Genomic DNA, 21071 nt, shown 5'->3' on the forward strand with positions numbered 1-21071 from the left:
AGTAGCGATAGGCAGTTCTCTACTCGAGCCACAACAGTGTTCATTCGGATTTCCACAGCAAGCAGCAAACTGAATGGGATACCAGTCCTCTGTAGACACTGGCCCCCAGTCACACTGCTGGGAGGACTGAATGGAGCAATCAGGGTCAAGCACCTCACTCACGCTACTGTACTATACAACAGTACTGAGCACACACCCGCCATCCGTCCAGGGACTTACTGTACCTACTACACTACATTGCTCTAGTATAATAGCAGAAAAAGCAGAAAAAGAAAAAAAATGGAGCTGTTCATCTGAGAGACGTTACAATTTTTCAAAGTTCACATTCAAACAGTGGTATTTTTTTCCTTTTGTGCTATGTTCCTGTGTTAGAATTGTTGCGATACTTACAAATTACCCTGACCTTGTAAGTGCTTTGAGATGGAGATTACTTCTTAGGGAATCTGCATGAACTCAGGCAAAGAAATTGTTTTGCAAAGATCCTTAGTTGGGAATGAGCTTTAGGGAATGGCAAAGCAATTCATTTCAAGAGTAGGGGTCTCCAGCCCTGGTCCTGAGCCTGGTGTCTTCTGATTCTTGCTCCCTCTGTGCTCTCACTTACAGTACATAGTTTCTTAATTTTAACCGCAACAGTTCCGTCCAGGCTCTGAGGTGTTACATATTTTACCACAAATTTAATAAGGTGAATATATTATCAGCTGTAAAAAAAAAAACATAAGAAAAAGCCCACACCCATCTTTCACATCCATCTCTTTAAAAACTTCTTCCAATTCAGAGTTGCAGGGGTGCTGGAGCCTGTCCCAACAAGCAATGGGTACAAGGTGGGGTACACCCTGGGCTATGATTTGATGGTATCTCCCCAGGTCTAGAGTCAATCCCAGACACAGGGCCACAGGATTCCTCCATCCTATGATTTGATCTTCTTAACAACCAGAAATATTGCACACAAAACGCAGGAGCCTTAGCCTTTTATTTTTATTGTGGTCATAAAAAAAAATCTTGTGCTGACAATTCTGAGAGAAAACACAAGGAGCTTTGTTACAAAGTGTACAAATGATGAGAAGCAGATTATTTAACATCCGTCAGATAAAGGACAATGCTTCGTCTTTTATCTGTTAAAACAAGTTATCATAAAATCAGCTAAAGCTCACACACAAAACAAGCAAGGTTACAGCTGTCAAACCCTCTGGGAGAACTTAGAAGACTCAATGTGATTAACGATTTCCTCACTCGTGGTGATAAAAGGTTGTGTGAGGTGTTTCAGTAGGCCTTCTTATTTCCCCTGGGCTTCTGACAGCGATGCTGGAATCAGAACCGAGAGACAGCAACGGCTGGCATCCATCAACCGGAGCGAGTAGGTCTCCTGAAGGAGAGAAGTACTAGGCGATCTCTTGTGGAATTCATTGAAGGGCTTAGAAAAAGCAGAATAACACAGAGGCAGACAGATTTTATCAGATAAAATACATAACGCACAGATGCAACAACAGGGATCACAGCTTCTGCCAGCTACTAGGATGTGGAAAAGATCAGGAAGCCGCTGAAGATGCTGGATGAATCTGGGGCCATGTTGTTAAAGGCGACGTTTTGCTCTCTGACTGCCTCCACCCAGACCTCCTGATTTCTCTTGAGCTGCAGGACCACGCCCCCTGACAGCACCTGGGCCTGACCGCCGGCGTTGTAATCGCAGAAGCCCAGCCTCTCCCCGTCCTGCACAACGAGGGCGCTGCTTCTCAGGGCCAGGCAGAGGTTCCCCGAGGACACCGCGTGGAAAACAAAGTAGTACACGCCGTCGATGGAGCACTTGAAGCGCCCGGTGGCTCCGTTATAGTCGTTGTTGACGTTGCTGATGACGTTGTCGAACACAATGGGCGTGCCCGTCTGCGGGAGCCCAGGCACGGTGCGGGTCGCGGAGAAGGCCGAGCGGTCCAGCTCGACGGAACCACTTGCGTCAGCCTTGGGTCCAGGCGGGCCGGGCTGTCCCACAGGCCCCAGGACTCCCAGGTCGCCCCTGTACCCCTTAAGCCCCATGGGGCCTGGAGGTCCCCTGTCTCCCTGGCTGCCCTTGCTGCCCGTCACCCTGGAGAGGTCACTCTGAGGCGCTGGGGAGAGAGAGGGGCCAGAGCACCACTGCGTGATTCAACAAGAAGCTCGCGGCGTGGCTTCAGCACAAGCAGCAGAGCTCCATCACAAACACAAACCACCCTGGATATGATATTCTTCATCCCTTTGTTTTTTTGCTTTGATTGTGTGGAGTAGGTTGTGTATGTAGTGCATTAACTGCTACTTCACGACTGCAGTCTTCAAGTACGTGCCTGTGAACCATGAAAACGTTCATGTTTCATAAGCACCATTAATATGAGAAGATGAGGAGCAAGCAGTGACTTATTTGTGGATGCTGTTCTTCTGCAGCATCAGTGCATTAAAACACCTTGAAGGAGATGCGTGACTCTGTCCTTGTAAACCACTTTAGATTAGAATCCCCCAGGGGTTGCATTAATGCAGCTGCATGAGCAACACACGGCACAGTCACTTATGTCATTAAAGAATGTGTCTCAATCGGAGCACTGGGCTGAAAATCTAGGGGGTCGTTCTGTAAGGAGCCGCGAGAGCACTAGAGAGATTTGTAAAGCAAAGGCGGACCAAAGAAATGGAAATAAAATCAATTTGTTCAACAATATCTGCGCTTCTTTCAGGAAGAAGCCAGTGGCAGGGAACTGCTTTTGATGGCTTTGGAGGATTTTGCATAGCGACACCAAGGCTGTAAAAGCAAAGGGGTGTTGGAAAACACTTTCAGAATATTGCCTTTATATTTTCTTTCTATATTCAGGAATTTTACAGTGTGCCTCTTTGCAGGGCGGTTTCGTATGAGAAGATTCATGTTTAATAAAAGCCACAGGCTGTTGCCCCTGGGATACCTGGCTCTCCTTTCTGTCCCTTCTGTCCTGGGCGGGCGTCTCGTCCTGGGGTCCCCGGCTCACCCGCTATCCCATCTTGAACCCGACAGCCATCCGGCTCCTGGCACAGCCCCGAGGGCAGCAGCACAGCCAGCCACACCAACACCAGCCCCGCCAGAGAGCAGCGGGACATGACTGCAAGGACGCGGAGAGAGGCCAGTCAGACAGTCGCTGCATCAGCGGGGATCGCTCTGGGAACATACAGTACCAGCCTGAACCAGCCCTCCTCGCTCGCAGGCCAGGGGTCTAAAACCATTGTGCCACTGCAACGCTATAATCCGCCTCGAGCAATACGTACAGTATTTGTTTTGCAGCTTTGAAAATGACAGAAATATTATTCTCCTCCAAAGAGCTTCTTCGGCAGTTTCAACAAAAATCCCAGCAATACAGCAGATCTCTACTCTCTCTTAGGGGTACTTTTATTTGGGAAAAAAGCTTTCAATCCCTGGTTACAAGGTTTATAATCTATAATCTATAATCTATAATCAGTCACAAAAGAACTCGGTTCTTAACAATGATATTGCAAAAGGAACAATATTATTAAAGGATATTAATATTTTAACTAAATGATTCTGATCTCATTTGAATACACTGAAAAACTTCATTATGAGCCCTAAGCAGTGGCATTCTAGTCTTAATTAACTGTACAGTTTTACTATCAACAGTACAATCCAACCTTAACATAAGCACTCTGTTCGAGCACAGCATTATTATAATCAAAAAAACAATCGGAGACTGTCAAATGTTAACATTATCCAGCAGTTATAAGAGAAAACAATATGAAATAAGGGGCAAGACTCACCAGGTCCGATCTTCGCTTGCAAAACAGAGAGAGAAATTGGTGACTGATTTTCTGTGATCTAGAAAAAGGGGAAGACGAACCACAATTCTCTGAGGACTAAGAATAAATGGACGTTGGGGACAAAATTGTCGACATGACAAGTTTCATTTCTCTTGAATATTTATATTAAAACATATGCAACATTTAGGGCCATGGTTGTGAAACCTTTTTGAGATTGGAGCAGACATCTGGAGCCAGAAAAAAGGCTAACAAAGTTTACTCAAATCACATCAAAAACACGAAGCTTAGCAGAGACTGAAACTCACTGACCGCTATCTTTGGGTCATCAGTAAAAGGAACATGTCCACCCATTTTCGAACCATTTCTGAATCAAGGTTGCGTACGCCAGTCCATCACACCGGGGCACACACACTCACACCATTGCCGGTTTTCCAAGAACCCAGTTGACATACCAGCATGTCTTTGAACCGGGGATGGAAACTAGCAAACCTGCAGGAAACCCACACGGATACAGGGAGAACATGCGAACTCCACACAGACAGCACCCCAGGTCCAGAAAGGAGCCCAGGGACCCAGCGCTGGGAAGAAGCAGTGTTAACCACTGCGCCACCATGTGCCACCATGCCACCCACAAAGGAAATCATATTAGATCAATAAGACACTATTTGCTGGTACCGAATGTGCCAGAAGGGCTAAATGGCCTCTACTCAATTGTAACCATTTGTGTAAATAATGCCAGCAGCCATATCACCCTGCAACTCACAATGTAAGCATTTATTATTATTATTATTATTAATCTACGTTGTAATGGCAAAGCACTATAAAATTCTGAAAAAAAAGCAATGTACCTTTGTTGCAAATTCTGTCACAAGAAACCCGTGAGTCATTTTTTTTGTTTTTGTTTTGTATTCTGTCACAGCTAGGGTCCTTATCGATGTGGGAGCTATTTTTACACAAGTTCCACGAAACCAAAGGGATTATTTCTTTTTACTACAGGAATTAACAGCAGTAGAAGCAGTCCCAAAACCAAAATCCGTTTCTAACAAAATTCATCAGCAAGAGCCAATGGCTTTCTTCCATTTTACCCTGAATGAATTCATAACGTTTGTTTCTTTATCACTAAATACTGCGTGCAGTGAGAAACCTATCAAGAACCATATAGTTTTGCATTTTTTATTTCGCTGTCTTAAGTACAGGTAATAAAAAGAATCACTAGAGCTAAGACATTTGACAGTAATTCTACTGTGAAATGACCACTAAATGGTACAAATGGAGACTGCTGAAAACACATTAATGATGCTAAAAATAAATCAGGAATTCCACAAAAAATAGAAAAAACATCCCAAATTCTTGAAGAACAGATGTGGAGTCCAGGTCTTCCTTCATCATGAGTAGCAGAACAGTCTAGTGTACACAGACCAAGGCAGAGATTGGCAGTTCTGTCTGGGCTGGGCTCACACCCTGGCCTCAGAGTAGATAACACAGGAGTCAGCAGGCGTGCACACGCTGAAGGCAGGAGGCTTCCTTCCATGGGCCTGAAAACTCAGCTCAGCATAGTGGACATCTGTGACCGTGTCACTCAGCGGGGATGGAGCCTGCTGGCGAACGGAGGGGGGGAAACCGATTAATAAAGGGTCTCCTTGTGGCTTTCCCATGAACCGAAAAACACAGAGTTAAAAGGGGAGATCATGAGCCAGTTTGACAAACGTACTACATTTAAATAGACACAGGACCCCACTCTTAAAAGTGCTAAAGCGTTCCACAGTGTGGGCGCACAGCTGCCACCACCGCTATCTCAGCCACAGGCGACTTGAGAAACAGTGCAGTAGCATTCCATCAGAAATTACTAATTGATCTGGTTGATGCCTTTATCCGAAGCAAGACACCAACAGTATGCTTCGAAGTTCCGCGCTCATATAACAGCACCCGCGGTTCGAACCCGCTACCGCCCAGTAACTAGCTCAGAATCGAACCCCAGACATGCAGCCTCGACTGCTCAGTGACGTTCTTCTGCTCTTTTTGGATGCATTCTCCTCATCACATTTTAAAACTGTGTTATACAGGTATATACTGTTTCTGTTTCTTCACTCATGCACTAGAAAGCAAATACTTTGTATAATGTTTCATCTGAGGCAATCTGTAAAGTATAAGAATGATGTCCTAGAAATATGCTAAATTTACTATCATTTTTAAAGGCTAATTTAATTTTTTAAATCTTGTGATAAATTTACTTTTTAGAAGCATTTATTCATAAACACTGCAAAACCCTAATAAAAATCTCAAAATGTCAGAATTGAAACCACTCCTATATTGGAAGGGGGTTAATAAGCGTTAACTCCTTAAGTGTTACCGATATTACAGTGTCTCTCACAGCAGAAACCCCTTCATTTTGTACTGTATGTCATAAACGAACATGAAATTCATGTGGAACGGCTTTCTAATTTCACATTACAGGAGGCATTGTTATTTTTAAATGAACTCTTCAGCAAATAAATGTAAACAACCTGAATTATTTAAAATTATTGTTAACTTGATTATTGTGCACTTCACGGGAACTGAAAATGAAGCCTCACATAATCTGTCACAAACGTTTGGGAAGTTAGGTAACTGTTTTTTTTTCATAAGTACTGGTGATTTTGTCTTCTGTCATCTGTTACTTGTAACTTATAACCATAGTTCAATGTTAATGTAGCATTACATTGAACTGGAATTCTATCTTAAATTACGTCTCGCAAAATAAAATGTTTCTCTAGTGTCTCTAACTTCAGTTTTGGTGCAAGGGGGAAATATAAAGAATATTTCTAACCAGTCTCTTTCCACAATCTTTTAAAATATTATGTTTAGGTATGCATAGTAATTTAGTCTTTCCTGGGAAATTTAATCAGCACAGTTCCATTAAGCTATTCTGAAATAGCTCTATAAAGTTCAAGAGTCAAATTAGAGTGCAAAATGGATTTCAAAGTGTAATATTTTTACAGTTTCCTTATTTTCTCCATTTAAACAAAGACACAGACAGACCATTGCATTATTTTCTTAGGGTATACAGATTACATGTGGCTAATGTTATTATTTTTTTAATGTAATATATTTGCACCATGCAAAATGAATAAAATATTTGATTATTCAACTTGCTGAGCAGCAGCAACATAATCTGTACTTGTAAATTTGTACTGTACTTTTTACTTGTGTGTAAAATTTGTAAGACAAACCTCTAGTAAACCCAGAGCCAACTGAAAAGTTTCTACTACCATTAGTATAACAATATTCACAAAAATAATTAACATTACCATAGGTGTAGGATCCGTTCTCCTCTTGCATTCTGTTAGAAAAATGTGGTTATTTTAATTTTCAAACAGATTTTGTACAGATATAAGAAAGCATAAAAAAATAAAGGTCATGAATGTATCACAATCCTGACTCCATGGGATTAAGCTCAGGAGGGATAATGACACAAAGCCAATTTTCACCCAGCTATTTCAAAATCAAATCATCACTGGCTTTTACGATATGTATATACTGTATGTTTTTGCAGGTACCCTTTGGTTAACACCTCTCTCTGAACGGGGCTCAAGACTCCTCGTCCTGTGATCAGGGGGCTGCCTCTTAACCAAGCAGGCTAAACCCAAACTATCCAACCAGAAAATACTCCAACATTTACAAAGCATCTTGGATGTTCTTGGATCTCATTATTCCTTGCGAGCTTTGTTTAAAGCCATGCATTTCAAAAGTATTCTAAAATAAACTTGTCATGTATCAATGTGTCGTGTACTGTATCAATTCCTAGTGTAACAGTATAATGCCACAAACCAAGTTTCCATCATTTAAAAATATTGTCGGCACAATATTCTGCTGACAGTTAAATGGAGATACAGCATTTAACCTACAGGGAAATTGTGGGTAATAAATAATATGTTGGACACTAAATACACACATATATGTAGATCAGGATACAAACAAGAATTTTCTCTAATTATTGTTTATGCTTAAATGCAGTGCCGTTACCCCATATCACTTAACAGATTATGCGATTTTTAACAAATAGATGTTTACCAATAACTAATTTTCGCAAACATATTTGATCTTATCTGTCATGAGTTATTTATCCAAAGCATATGCCCTGAGAAACAAAAGCTAATGTTTACTGAAGAGGAAATGTGGTACTCTGCTTATAATTGCTTGTGAATTGTTGGAACTTCTCATAAAGGTGTGAAATTAACCACAAGGTATTGCAAACAAACAATCAGTCAAGGTGAGAAAATCAGAAGGTTCCAAGGTACAGCAAGAGCAGCAAAATCATCTGTATTTTTTTCTTTTTTAAAAAGTTGTCAGACTGATCTAAAAAAATCATTTCTGAAGGAGGGGAGAGGAGTCAGTGGGATGGATGTTTTTCAAAGCTTTTGTAGAAAAATTAATTGTATACCCAGATTTGTAGAAATAACTATAAAAGGTGCAAGAGACTGCAAAAGTTAATTTGGAAGATTCAGAAAGAGGAGCAGAGAACTGTTATAAGTGATATGTCGTGGAGAAATTTGATTTCAGTGCCCACTGCGGGCAGCTCCTCCCTGTGCTAACAGAACAGATTTCTTTTCAAGGCGCAAAAATAAAAGTACACAATATCTTGACACGTCTTACCTGAGATCTTGCTATGATGTTTTAAGTGACAACACTTCTTGATTAGAAACCCCAGCACAACAAGTAGAAAGGCAATCACAATTATAGGTATGACCACAGAAATGAAATCATTTTCGCAGCTTGGAACTAAAAGATGAAAACACAGAATACATTTTTATAAATTTGCACTATAAAAAGTGTAAATGGCACTATAATAAAGTACTGGGGAAAGCAATGCTAGAAATAAAAGGGATATATTCACTCATCGTGTTCGCCCACTGTCTTTCTTGTCTGATGTGCTGATAAAAAACTCATTTTTACTGTGAGTCAGCATGCTCAGTTCACAGGAGTTTCCACATTATGTGAAACAACATCAGTGATTCGGAAATGAAAGTCTTTATCGGAATGCTCCACATCCCAGGCCAGGAAAGAGTACTTACCGATCAAAATAGAAAGGATCTATGAATGAACTGGATGTCTGCCTCCATGAAGGAGGCTAGACCTGGGATTGTATACCAGGCATGTCTGAGTTCTCATACAGTGACTATATTTCCTGATTAATCTACATTTCTATCATATTATTAATCATTATTAATAGTAACACAGATTATTAATTAACATTATTAATAGAAGTAATATAATAACAAATCTGTGTCATTTAAACAGGTTGCCAAAACCAAACAAATTTATATAATTACTACTGATGTTTTGTTAATATTTTTATTTTATACACTGTGTAAAAGTGACCACCGATATTTACACAACATTTTTTCTCTGCATAACATTTAGTGTTTGTATTGACATTTTCAATGCATACAAAATCTGCAAAGATACAAACGTTCTGTGAACTTCTATTTAACAAATGATGCACCTTTAGTGAGTGTCCATTGAGGGGCAGTTTGGAATAATTTGAAGCATTTTGAGACAGCCACAGGAATGGCACAAATGCACAAATGAAAAATAATAAATGCCAGTTTCCAGCTTCAACAGAAGCTTTAAGCAGAATTCTTCCTGTGTCTCAGCTCAGCGTGGACCATGAGAATCTACATCTTGTGTGATATGTGATAAGGTGTAAACACTGCAAATCATTCAGGACAAAACTCCAACTCAAAGACTTCATACAGCACCAAACTGAAGAATAAGCGTAAGATGTGCTGTCAATAATTTGCAACCAAATTATTTTCTCAAATTTTTTTTTTTCATCTCTTACCCATCCGTTTTTCCAAACTGTTCTGTTCAATACAGGGTCACGGGGGAGCCAGGTCTCAAGAAGCAAGATAGGATATTAGGATGGGATGATGATGATGATGATGATTATTATTATTATTAGTAGTAGTATGATTATTTTATTGTTTTTACAGTGACTGTGATCAGAACATTTTGCACACACCTATGTATTTATTTATTTTGTTCGTCTTTTTTTTATAACTATTCTGATGTCTGTTTTGCTTGTCTTGGGCTGGACTGCTGTAACACATCAATTTCCCTACGGGATTAATAAAGTATTATCTATCTATGAGAAGCACTCAATGTTTATTGTCAAACTCATTTTATAGAAAAAAATACTTGCATTTGAATGTTAAATGAAATCCCATTTCATTTTTATGGTACAGTACACCCTACAAAGGTTGAAAACATTCAGGCTTGAGAAGCTAATTTCAGTAAGAATGAAGCTGGATATTTTCCAAATTTGTCGTTTTTAGAACCTCCCTGAAGAAAATACAAAGGGAAACATTTTGATCTCTTTCTTGTTTTGGGATAATGTGTCACTATATAGCACACCGAAAAAGGAGCCCCTCACACCAGAGTGACTGAGAGTGCACTATCGGCACCTTTAACTGAAGTAATGACTCCATAAAGATGCTACTAAAAATGTTTTACTGTGTATTGCACAGTTTGAAATTAAAAAGCTGAAATTTATGTTGTTACATTACATTGATTAATTGGGGAAGAGGTTTCAAATGTAACAAACGTTTTGGTTGACGTGGCATACTGTACACATGTAACGTTACTTTACAGTAATCCTGAAGTCAGTTACACAACTGAGCAGCGTACATTTATTGTAGTAAATGCAAAATCGAAAATGACACCTGTTGTCTCATCACTGTCATATCTATAATTATAAACATTTCCAGGCATTTTATCTCAGCTATTTAAAATCTGAAATAGATATCTTAATGTTGATATTGACATGGTGTAAAGCTTTCAGTTACCTGTATACTGTAGATGAATAAAGGGCATCTGCTGGTGCGCCCCCAGGTCAGGACAGATCGTTCTGTGTGCTTGTCCTTACCTGTCAAGCGGTAGCTGTCTTGGTGGGAACTGTAGTTATCCCATGCCCAGCAAGTGTACCACCCACACGCTGAGGGCTCCAGGGCTGGGATAGACAGCACGGCCTGGCTGCTGTTGAAGTCGGGGGTCTGGTTCTTCTGCCAGAAGACCTGGGGGCTCACCCCTCCAGACAGGACGCAGGTGAGATTGACGGGGCACCCCACAAGGGGAGGATGAGGAGAGACGGAGAACGAGCTCACTCGCACAGGCGCTGCACACAGAGGGGGACGAACTCAAAGTCAGTGGCCGGACGGCTGACTCCTGGCCGTGCTAAAACCTTCACCACCTCTCCAGGGTCTAAACCTGGTTTTCCTCCTAAGAAGACGACGGCATTTTAAAGTCGTCCAAGTGCACCTAAATACATTGAGGTGAAATTTTCAAAAACAAATCAAATGTTTCTAGCAATTGTTACAGAAGAGTTTCTCTTCTAATCATGCAAGTGCCATTTACTGTACCATGGCAAATAATGTAGATGAAACGATACATCTACAGTGCAAGATTTAGTACTTTGTTTCATTTGTAACCACTTGGAAAGCAATTAATTGCTTCTATGAATCTGCAATAAAACCAGTAGAAATAATCAATCTTCTAATTAATTCAATAAAAACACTCACAAGTTTGTTTTAATTAAATACCAGTGATCCTACTGTAGGGGATGTGATTGAACCAAAATAATGGAAAGGAGGAGGCTGAGGACATGAATTAGTTTGAAAACCATTCATCATAGAAATTAACAGATTAAACAAGAAATGCTGGAAGTATTACCTTAAATAATGTTTTTTTTAAAAAATGTTTTTTTTAATTAGTTTGACAATTCTGATAAAAGAAACACTTCAAGCCACACAATTCTGACTTACCGCTGATTGTCAGGTTAATCACTCTTTTATTCTGATTGCCTCGCACGTCAGTTACTATCATCGTGTAGATGCCGCTATCTGCCAGCGACAGGTTAGTCAATGAGAGGGAGCCGTTTTCCCACAGCCTTTCCACCCGATTACTGTAGACATCAGGAGTCACCAGGCTACCCTCAACCAGCCTGTCGCGGGAAGAGTTTGCCTTCTCCACTACCCACTTGATTGATGAGCCAGGTGTGATGTTGTAGCTGACGGCCAGCAGTACAGACTCTCCAAGCAGGCCATGTGCTCTGGTGTCTCTCGTTGCAGATTCAAGAGCACGCGCGACACCTGCATTGACAAAACACAGTAAAGTCAAAATAAATTGGTCTGTTAGATATCTTTCCTTTTCAATGAACATTTTAATTCTTACAATTTAACCTGTTTTTGCCACATCTCAGGACGCACGGCGTTTTTAAAACAATGTCTGCTTCACACTGCACCTTGAGCCAACAAAACTTAAGTTGATTAATACTGCTTATTGGCTTTCAGAAAAAGAAGAGCTACTTACCGCCCACAGCAGCAAAGACAAGCCAACTCAGAGATACCATCCTTGCAGATACCATTCCTTGAATCAAGGGCGACCTTGAGTTGCGTTTGAATTTTGCGCTGTAGGATACATTCCTCCCCTCTTTCAGAGACTGACTCCTGAGCCACGTTTCAGGCCTTTTTTGTATTCTTCAGATGCAACTGGGCTCATCTTAACAATAAACATTCACTAACTTTGACAACAGGAAATTGCATACACCCAACAGCACAGAAAAGATTCTCGACTGTGGAAGGTGAGAAAAAAGTTTTGTAAGAAGCTGTCTGACACATTTATGTAAAATGAAAAAAATGCCTTAAATCAAAGGTAAAAATCGAAAGGAATCTGATCGAACAAAGATACCAGTGTTTGTGCCACCATGAAATATGAAACATGTTTTAAAGCCCTCTCTTTAGTCTTCTAAATGAAAATGTCCATTTAGATGTACCTGACAGATGTCCTACAGGTTTACCAATGATTGTAACAGTTATCCTGTTTTGCCAGTCCCCAGTCTTGAACAATATATGCAGAAGACTTGAGAAACAAAACTTTTTCTTCTCATTTTACCAATATCTGGGATATAGCTTTTGTTCAACTTAGGGTTTTAAAAGGAAATTGTGACAAACTAATTGCTAACCCTTTCCTCAATAGTCCCAAACAGAAGAAAGCCCATCTCTTCAACGAATACTGGTCTGCCCCTCATGTTCACGACTGAACATGTGGCAGGAGTAAGGGTGTGCCTTCCCAAATGTTTTTATTTATTCTCAACATCGCATTTCATTAACTCATTCACTCGTCATTTGATTTAGACTAGAGTGACCAAGTGTGACGGTTCAGCATCAAGTCTTTAATAGGTTTATCTATAGCAATAAAAGCACTGGACTAAATGGCCAAAAAAAGAACTTGATAAAATATATTAGGAGCCCAGATCTATGTGTCCCTGTTGCAAGATGAACACATTCACAAAACTTTCAGCCTATTCACTTCACACTTCAAAGAGCAGAAATAACTCCCACTGCACTTACATACACCACAGCCAACAACACAGGAACTGAAAATGTGGAGCTCTAGACATCTTCATCCTTCAGCTTTCACGACTCTCTTTCTATACTGAAAGAAAAGAACATGTTGAGTGTTTCTCTAAGAGATTTACTGAAGCAGAACGCAAAGACTGCCACTTAGCATTTTTAAGCACAGATTTATGAATTATGGTTCACGATATTAAAGACAAATGAACTGGAGAAAAAAAAAGTTCTTCGCATATTGTACTTCATTTTTACATTTGGCCCTGCATCACGTCACAGCTACTGTAAGTATGACTCAGACACGAATCTGGTGAGTTAGTACTTACTCCTTAGCTGGTGTTTTTCCTAGCTCATTATTCATAACAGCTCATATAGGAGCTAGAAATAATCTCCATTTACAGGGGAATTACATGCATTTCACATCACATTGCAACAGGAAGTGCTGTGAACAGAGATAAGATCCAGAGGTGTGAAAAACACTGAGCCCATATTTTCTATTCTTTGCACCTCCACAAAACCACAAACTGACGAGGCGTTGTGAGATTATGCAAATGTATGCATGTCCACTCAAAGAACACTGTCCATTCTTCCCCACAATAGATTGGTTTAAACTACAGAGACTGTGGTGACGAGAACGCGTCACACATCCTGATCAGCCATTGATCCTATCACTGCCATCATGAGACGAGATCAGGGCTTGAGGAGAAATGTGTTCAGACACGAACAGCTCTGAGCACAGCTCAGCGATGGAAGGGGTCCCCAGCGGTTTTAAGTGAATGTGTCTGTTGTAGACGGGTGGGGATTATAAAAACTATAAAAACCCACTTGGGCCTAATTAGAAAGTGATGAAATGAACAATCGAAAGTTGCACTGGCTCTTATTTTGGAGCTCGGAAGTACAGCTGCCTCACATTTCCTGGGGTGCCTTCTGTGCGGAGTTTATACGTTCTCTCCATGCTTGTGTGGGTTTTCACTGCCTCCCAAAAACATGCCTGCTCGCCTGCATCTGATTTATTCCAAATAGTCCCTTTCTGTGTGGCCCCACAATGGACTGCCATTGTGCCCAGGGCGAGTTCAGGCTTCTGCCCCAAGCCCTGCCTCTGGGTCTCTGGGTCACCACGGCCCTCAGCAGGGCAGGGATTCTGTGAGAAGGAGTCAGGGGATATCACAGCACGAATGCCCATCGCCGAGATGCCACACTATGAAGGGAGTTTGTACCTCCAACGCTCCTGCCCATCAAATGAAGATGAAACACATTTAAAAGGACAAATAGTGGCATGAGCATGTCACTGTTTTACCAGAAATGAACGATGGACTCAACAAAGCACACATCGGATGATAACAAACTAGTAGAAATCTCATTTGCACAGCAGATGCAGCAAAGGAAATAAAAAATTACTCAGACAAAATTCCAAACTGAGTATCTGGCAGGTGACATTTAATGTAGACAGGGGAGAGTGACATTTAGTGTACACAAGAGCAGAACAAGACGTACTATAAAAATAGAACGTGAAACTCTTGAAGAGCTTGAAGAAACTACTGCTGAAAAAGACTTGAAGATCTACGTTGACATTTTCCTCCCCTGGACTATGTGAGATAACAATGGAAAAGGCAATCACAGTAGTAGGATATGCCAGGAAAAGATAAGAATTTAAATCAGCATATGTTAAAATTGTACAATGCGCTAGCAAGCCTTAATTTAGAATATTGTGTACCATTTTGACTGCCATGCTACAAAAAAGTTACTGTTGTTCTGGAATTAGTCAACAAAGAGTAACAACATACAATCCTGGGTTTAAAGGAATGTCATAATCTAACAGGCTAAAAAACGACATATCTTTAGTCACGAACAAAAAAGAGGAGACCTGATTTAAGTATCGAAAATTCCCTAATGCACTGGTAAAGTCAAAATTAACCATGCAGCATGAACCAGAGAATACAGACTGGAAAAAGCTGCTCAGCCTTATAGTTGAAGACGATATGCATCTGCTAAATGAAAGAAGTATGGTGAGATAATCAGATAAATTAGTGTGTAGCAACCACAGAGTTGAAATAACCTGAACATCCTTCTCATGTTTGTGTCCTTTGTAACGTTTTTAAATAATCATAAAAACTTAAGTTTTTTGAAGCCTTTATGTATTCCACTCATCAGCTCAAATTAACACTGCAACAACTGAGCTAATACAAAAAAAATAGCATGAGCACACCATTTTTACAATGTTCCTGCAAAACAAAAATAAACGTCTTCAGTATCATCTACTACTATCTAAACATCCTAACAAGAGCTGTTTTTGAATCATCTGAATTAAAACAAATCCATGGCATCAGGTTTTATCTAACATTATCTAGAATTAGAGGTCTCTGGTGAAAAAACAGTCAAATGAGGGAGAATTCTAATGAGAACTGATAATTCTACATGATAATTGCTTAGTTCTTCCTAGGAATTAAAATTTTATGAAGCTGATGTGAACCCCCTGTTCCAAAACCTGAAGGTTCATTGACCATCTTTCAGGGAAGCTCCAAAGGAAAGATATAAATGTTTATATGTTAAAGATAAAAAAAATTATTAAAAAATAAGTTTATTATTTTATGTACTTTACAGATGTGGCCCTTTTAAGGTTCTATATATGCTGGAATGTCCCTCAAAATTACTCAACATACTTTTTTTTATATTACACTTTTGTACTCTGAAGGGAAACAAAAAAACAAACAAAGAACTGAACATCTATGCTCTTGTTTTATTTTACACAACAAGGCAAATTTTATGATAGCGTTGTTCATGTCATCACTGCATAGAGAAGGTTATTAAAAAGCACAGTGAAGGCATTGTAAAAGCAAAGTTATCCAGGTAGCAAAAAAAATTCAAAAACACAGTAAAGTTCAAGAAAATGTAAGTGAGGTGTTTCAGTCACAACATCCTGAAAGAAAAAGGTCATCATGATGAAAAGTAAACATATAAATGAAGCCACAGGCAGCACATTTAAAAAGATAGTATTGAAAGAGATGCAGAGAATTTTGACGGTGACCTTTCATGTAAAGCTGAGCTTGTACCTGATGTTCAGCTTAATGGAAAATGAAATGTTCAAGAACTTGACTGTGGCAATAGTAGAGAGGGCATTAGACCACAGCAGCATGAAGTGCAGACACAGAAACAGCTACAGCACTATACTGGAACTAAACTGGAAGTGTGGTCACGATATTTAAGACATACTGTATGAAATTCCAGAAACCTCATCGGTAAACATATCTGAAACAGATTTTCCAAACAACGGTGACCATTTTCTTCATAACTTCAAGGATATTTAAAATTATCGCACGTCAGAAATCAAAATTTGAGGGTATAATCACACATTGCTAGCTTGATCTAAAGTGCAGACACCAGCCATTGCACAATTCAGAAAACAACTCAAGAAGAGTGTTCTGCCCTTTAAACCAGTTTTTGGCAGAGAGACTTGTGATGTCTCAGCAGTACGACTCAGATGATATAAAAATACTCAGAATGTTCCACTGCTGCAGGACTTCCCTCCTACATGGTAATATTGTGCAATACTGGAAACGTGCAGAGGTGAGAGGAGGATGTAGGTGCAGAGGATTACACAAAGACAAAGGACAAATCAACGCTGCATTTCTCAGAATAAAAAAAACTATTGGGCAATATTAAGCTATGATGCAAAGCTGGATGCAAGACTAAGCAAAATGTTTGACCTGTGCTTTTGGAGTACATTTGTTTTGATTCTGCTTTTCTTCCTGCAGAAAAAAAGCCATCTTAGCACACCCTAAAGGAGTACAGTGGCGATAACATGAAATAAATCTCTGGTGCAGAGGCAGCACCAATATGCTTAGAACGCTGCACATTCTGCTTTTGTGCCATTGCATAGCTCTGTAGAGATGTGTTCGATTCGCTGTCAGATATTTAGTTGCTGCTTTGTTCACTGCTGAACTGGGAAACTAAAATCAGGTTTGGTGTGGCCAGGCCAGTTTTCTGCAACTGTTCCCACTTGCTGCTGCTGATCTCCCAGATTTTATATGGCAAGTGAATAGATAAACACTTCTAATCCACAGCAACATTTCTGGTTCGGAGAAAGGAAGGAAAAAGATCAGGCTGCAAGCTGAGAAATCATTAATCATGCTATTTATTTGTCATTGTTTATGCGTAATGTTTGATGTGTGGCACATTAGTCTTAAGACCGATAAATTAATTATCTGGTCAGAAGCCATGGGTCTTCACCGCTGTGTGAACAAGCACTTGTGTGTTGTGCCGGCTAGGTGTCACTAGTTTACTGTGACCAGCATTGCTGCAGAAGCAGTGCCCTAGTCAAGGAGTGTTGTAGGGATTTGAGTGGGCTCCAGTTAGCCAGGGTATGTTAGCATTGCTGTATCTCAGAAATTACCTTTGAAATTGCAATGCTGTCAGTGAGAGCCTCATCACATCTCCTGATGGCACCATGAGCACTGTGAGACTCACAATTTGCACAATAGCATATAAGGTTTGATTGAATGCATCCCTTGCTGGACCAGTGGTGAATCCAAGCTGATTGGAATATACCAATTCCAAACTGATATACACATTATTTCCTAGACATGTGTATACATTGCAATAGGACAAATATTGGGCAGGAAAAAAATTGCCATTGGTTTTCAGATAAATGTATAAAATGAATGTACAGACAAATATACCACAGCACAGATTTAAAAATGCAAGACAGGAAAAAGCACCTTAGCTGACTGAAAATGCCTACAACAAGGAAAACCTAAAGGCTTGTTGAACAGGTATGGCTTTAATTTGTACTGTAAACTGGAGTTTCCAGTTATACCAGGCTGCATTAGTGAATAGTGTTTTTCAATATCCCTGATTTTGTAAGTGTTTTTGAGTACTACACTAAAGTATCTCTTGGTTACTGCTGTGTTCATAAAATCATCTTAGTTTGGTGGACATATTTATATAATTTCTAAACGAATCTTCTTTTATGACATTGCATCTGATATTCTTAACGATTCAAAAGTCTGGTTAAAGTCTGAGACTGGTTAGAAAAACACAGCTAAATCACTTCACAAGTTTTGTTGATCAGTCATTGCTGCTCACTAATGTCTGATGAGGATCATTCTTACCCTGCTCACGGTGTTTTGCAAAGAAGAAAAAAGACAGAGTCCAAGGTAAAATCCAAAAAGCCAGGGACGGTCTCAGTCTGTCTCAGTGGGGCCACAGACAGAAGTCTTCTCCTAAAGAAGAAACAAAGAAACAATAAATAGTGCTACACAAAGCACGACAGACGCCAAAGTCATGCACACTGGCAATGCAAACATTTAGGCATGCATGTACAATCTTGTACACAAGCAAAGGAGAACATAAATAAATACAAAGCCAGAAATAAAAAAGTAATCACATTTAAACAAATTGTCACACCTACTGACTCACTCATTCAAACAAAAAGGTGAATTTATGTGTAAAAAACACAACAAAACAGCTTTGTAAAATAACTTTGCTCTTCGCTGTGCTCTATATAAGCATATATTAAACTACATATCCCATGCAGTTTTTAAGGCAGGAGCTGTAACTAATTGTATAGATGCTCCTTTCAACATAGAAGTTCAGAGGAATTAGTTCAAATAAAAGAATAGATTTAGGCAAGGCAGTCTGATAAATTCTGGAATGCATCAACCATTAGTATCTATACTTTTTTAAAGAGTTCCATGGATATCTTGATAACTAAAATCCAGTTAAGGTCTCCACATACAGCACAGTGCCCCCTTTTGTCGATCTACAAAATTAGAAATTATGGTCCAAAAAATCTTCCTCACAGCTTTGTCAAAAGAACAGCTGAACCAGGGATCTAGCAAGGGGAGTGTGCAATTCACTGTGCGTTAAACCGTGGAACTTCTTGTGTGTCAAGATCTAAAGTCATTAATTGGCTTTAAAGGAAACTCAATTCTGTGAGTCCAGATAAGCTGATGATCTGATGAATCCTGTACCCTTGAACACAGGAGGATGGAAAGGAATGTGCTTAGTTAGATAGCAGCTCAAATAATAACAGACCATATTAATGATATTATAAATAATATGTATTAACGATTAATATTGTCATATTATTATAATATTAATAATATAATAGAAAGTCATCCCTCTGGGGCTAAAACATCGAGCAAATGTAAGGAGTACAGCAACACCTTCAAAGAAAAAAAGGCAGACATTTTAATTTTAATCTAGAAATCTTGCCATACGACATGCAATTTAATTTTAACTCCTTGCGGTTTTCAAGGCCATAAAACGTGAGGATTCAGTTTTCACACAACAGCCTGTGAGCTGGCTGCGGAGCTCCGTGCAACACGATCTCTCAACGTGCAGTCAACCTGAATGCTGCTGCGAACAGCAAAACCCTTTAAAAAAAAAATGAACAGCCATGAGGCTAATAACATGGGCCCGGAAAGCGTTCTTAAATAGTGTCCTGTGTTTTGCTTCAACAATGTCCTGCTCTTCAATCAAAGTATACTGTTTTGTCAGAGGTTCATACCTGAGATGTATTTTTAGTCCTATGACTGGTTCCCCTACTGACTGGTGGAAACCCAGAGACTCACCCACCTGTCTTCACCAGGCAGGACAGCAGCAGCAGTGCGGGCTGAGAGCAGGTTTCACTGGGTGACCTGGGCCCTCCTCTGCTCTGAGTCTGTGCTGAGCAGCCACAGAGACCATGCCTGCTCTTGCCGTGTGAGCGAGGAGCATGGGACCACACTTGTGTCTGAAGCTGCTGCTGTGTGGCAAAGCACAGGCTCCTCCCGACCGCGGATACAAGCGGTCAGAAACCACAGGACGCTGGCGAGGAGCTTGAGCACCAAGTGCACCGAAAGAGATGGAAAAAAAAAAAGCAACTGTCCTTTTCATGCTGCTGATGTGAACATGAATATCACCTTCTGACAGCCATTTTCTTACTTGAGGAGAAAGGCACATCAGTTATCGACAGTTTTCCACGACTCGTAGGCGAGCTCTTTTACCATGATTAAACATGCAATTTCAGAATGCTATATGCGGCTTGGAATAATCATAAAACAATAACCATTAAAAAAAACGACAAAATTTTTGAAGCGTGTCATGTGCAGATCAGTTAAGATGTTCTTTGTTTAGGCCAGTTCAGGAAAGAATCCAAAATGTTAAACATCTTGCTGTTTCTTTGTGATAACGTTGCTCAATAAGTGTTTTCTTAGTTTAGTACTGGAACTTCTAAGGCGGACATGTGGCGCATGACTCTCTCCAGCAATGCCCTTCGGAGTTGATATTGGAGTTTGTTTTTGGCACGATTCTGCGTATGGAGCAACTGGTGACTGGCTGGCCAAACCTGGGACATAAGATACAGACGATTTAGGTAGAGACTCTTTCTCGTCTAGGCAGACAGGAAAGTGGCTTGCTATCGTAAGAACTGAGTTCAGATCTTCTTTGGAATAAAAGGAGTTTTTTCCTTACCAATGTTTTGCTAGCAGGGTGATGCCGTTGCCAGAGAAACTGGGAAAGATCTCCTGAAACGGAGGTGAGTGTGTTACTTTTACCACCTCAGTAGATAGTCAGGCGGGACTTTTCTCTTTTCCTGGGGAATTCACCGCTAAACTGATAAAGAACCTAGGTGCAGCTATACCAGTGGGTCTTTAATACAGGTGTGTACTATGGTAAATCCAGAAAGTGGTGCATAATGCAGTTAATCTAACAGAGTCAAGCCTAGGTGTGGTGTCCAGTGCTCTAAATGTGTGGATTAAGACAGCATTGTAGTATTAATCCAGGAGCTGTTAGTTTATGCGGTTTCCTTCTCAGTGTAAATCCATGATGTTGGAATGTTTTTGTACCGAAAGTAACTCCATTGAGTTAACTCTCAGGGAACTACACCCAGAGGTTTTACTGCACTGGAATAAAAAGCAACGTCAATCACAAACAGAATCAAAACAAGAA

At 40.1% G+C, this 21071-nt stretch overlaps 2 protein-coding genes across 6 annotated transcripts; both read right to left on the minus strand.

Moving 5' to 3' along the window:
* Positions 1 to 959: 959 nt before the first annotated feature.
* On the minus strand, positions 960 to 3867 carry c1qa (complement component 1, q subcomponent, A chain). Of its 2 annotated transcripts, none has more exons than XM_069183107.1 (3): positions 3757 to 3867; positions 2916 to 3089; positions 960 to 2099 (listed from the first exon to the last, which is right to left on the minus strand). In XM_069183107.1, exons 2-3 carry the CDS (start codon positions 3085 to 3087, stop codon positions 1510 to 1512), a joined length of 762 nt encoding a protein of 253 aa, XP_069039208.1. In that variant the 5' UTR covers positions 3088 to 3089; positions 3757 to 3867; the 3' UTR covers positions 960 to 1509. The 2 variants fall into 2 exon arrangements, with proteins under 2 accessions (XP_069039208.1, XP_069039209.1); XM_069183108.1 differs by having other exon boundaries at positions 2916 to 3145.
* A 1048-nt stretch (positions 3868 to 4915) lies between these two features.
* LOC107075699 (immunoglobulin superfamily member 10-like) lies at positions 4916 to 18454 on the minus strand. 4 transcript variants are annotated; one of them, XM_015337772.2, is made up of 8 exons: positions 18251 to 18454; positions 13143 to 13227; positions 12103 to 12291; positions 11556 to 11882; positions 10661 to 10909; positions 8389 to 8514; positions 7044 to 7075; positions 4916 to 5354 (listed from the first exon to the last, which is right to left on the minus strand). In XM_015337772.2, the coding sequence occupies exons 3-8, from the start codon at positions 12155 to 12157 to the stop codon at positions 5211 to 5213; spliced, it is 933 nt and encodes a 310-aa protein (XP_015193258.2). In that variant the 5' UTR covers positions 12158 to 12291; positions 13143 to 13227; positions 18251 to 18454; the 3' UTR covers positions 4916 to 5210. The 4 variants fall into 4 exon arrangements, with proteins under 4 accessions (XP_015193258.2, XP_015193255.2, XP_069039207.1 ...); XM_015337769.2 differs by having other exon boundaries at positions 12103 to 12364; XM_069183106.1 differs by having other exon boundaries at positions 4916 to 5351; positions 12103 to 13227; positions 18251 to 18449.
* Positions 18455 to 21071: the final 2617 nt, after the last annotated feature.

The sequence above is a fragment of the Lepisosteus oculatus genome, chromosome 23 (genome assembly GCF_040954835.1).
Source record: "Lepisosteus oculatus isolate fLepOcu1 chromosome 23, fLepOcu1.hap2, whole genome shotgun sequence".
NCBI classification, from domain to species: Eukaryota; Metazoa; Chordata; class Actinopteri; order Semionotiformes; family Lepisosteidae; genus Lepisosteus; species Lepisosteus oculatus.

Bases quoted from the DNA above. Each gene is read 5' to 3' on its own strand.
- c1qa (XM_069183107.1), bottom strand. From the start codon at position 3,087: ATGTCCCGCTGCTCTCTGGCGGGGCTGGTGTTGGTGTGGCTGGCTGTG. The intron at 2,100-2,915 runs GTATCCCAGGGG...CTCTCTCCCCAG, and splicing joins GGGACAGAAAGGAGAGCCAG to CGCCTCAGAGTGACCTCTCC.
- LOC107075699 (XM_015337772.2), bottom strand. From the start codon at position 12,157: ATGGTATCTGCAAGGATGGTATCTCTGAGTTGGCTTGTCTTTGCTGCT. The intron at 10,910-11,555 runs GTAAGTCAGAAT...CTCTGTGTGCAG, and splicing joins GATTAACCTGACAATCAGCG to CGCCTGTGCGAGTGAGCTCG. The intron at 7,076-8,388 runs GTAAGACGTGTC...TTTTTCTAACAG, and splicing joins ACATCATAGCAAGATCTCAG to AATGCAAGAGGAGAACGGAT.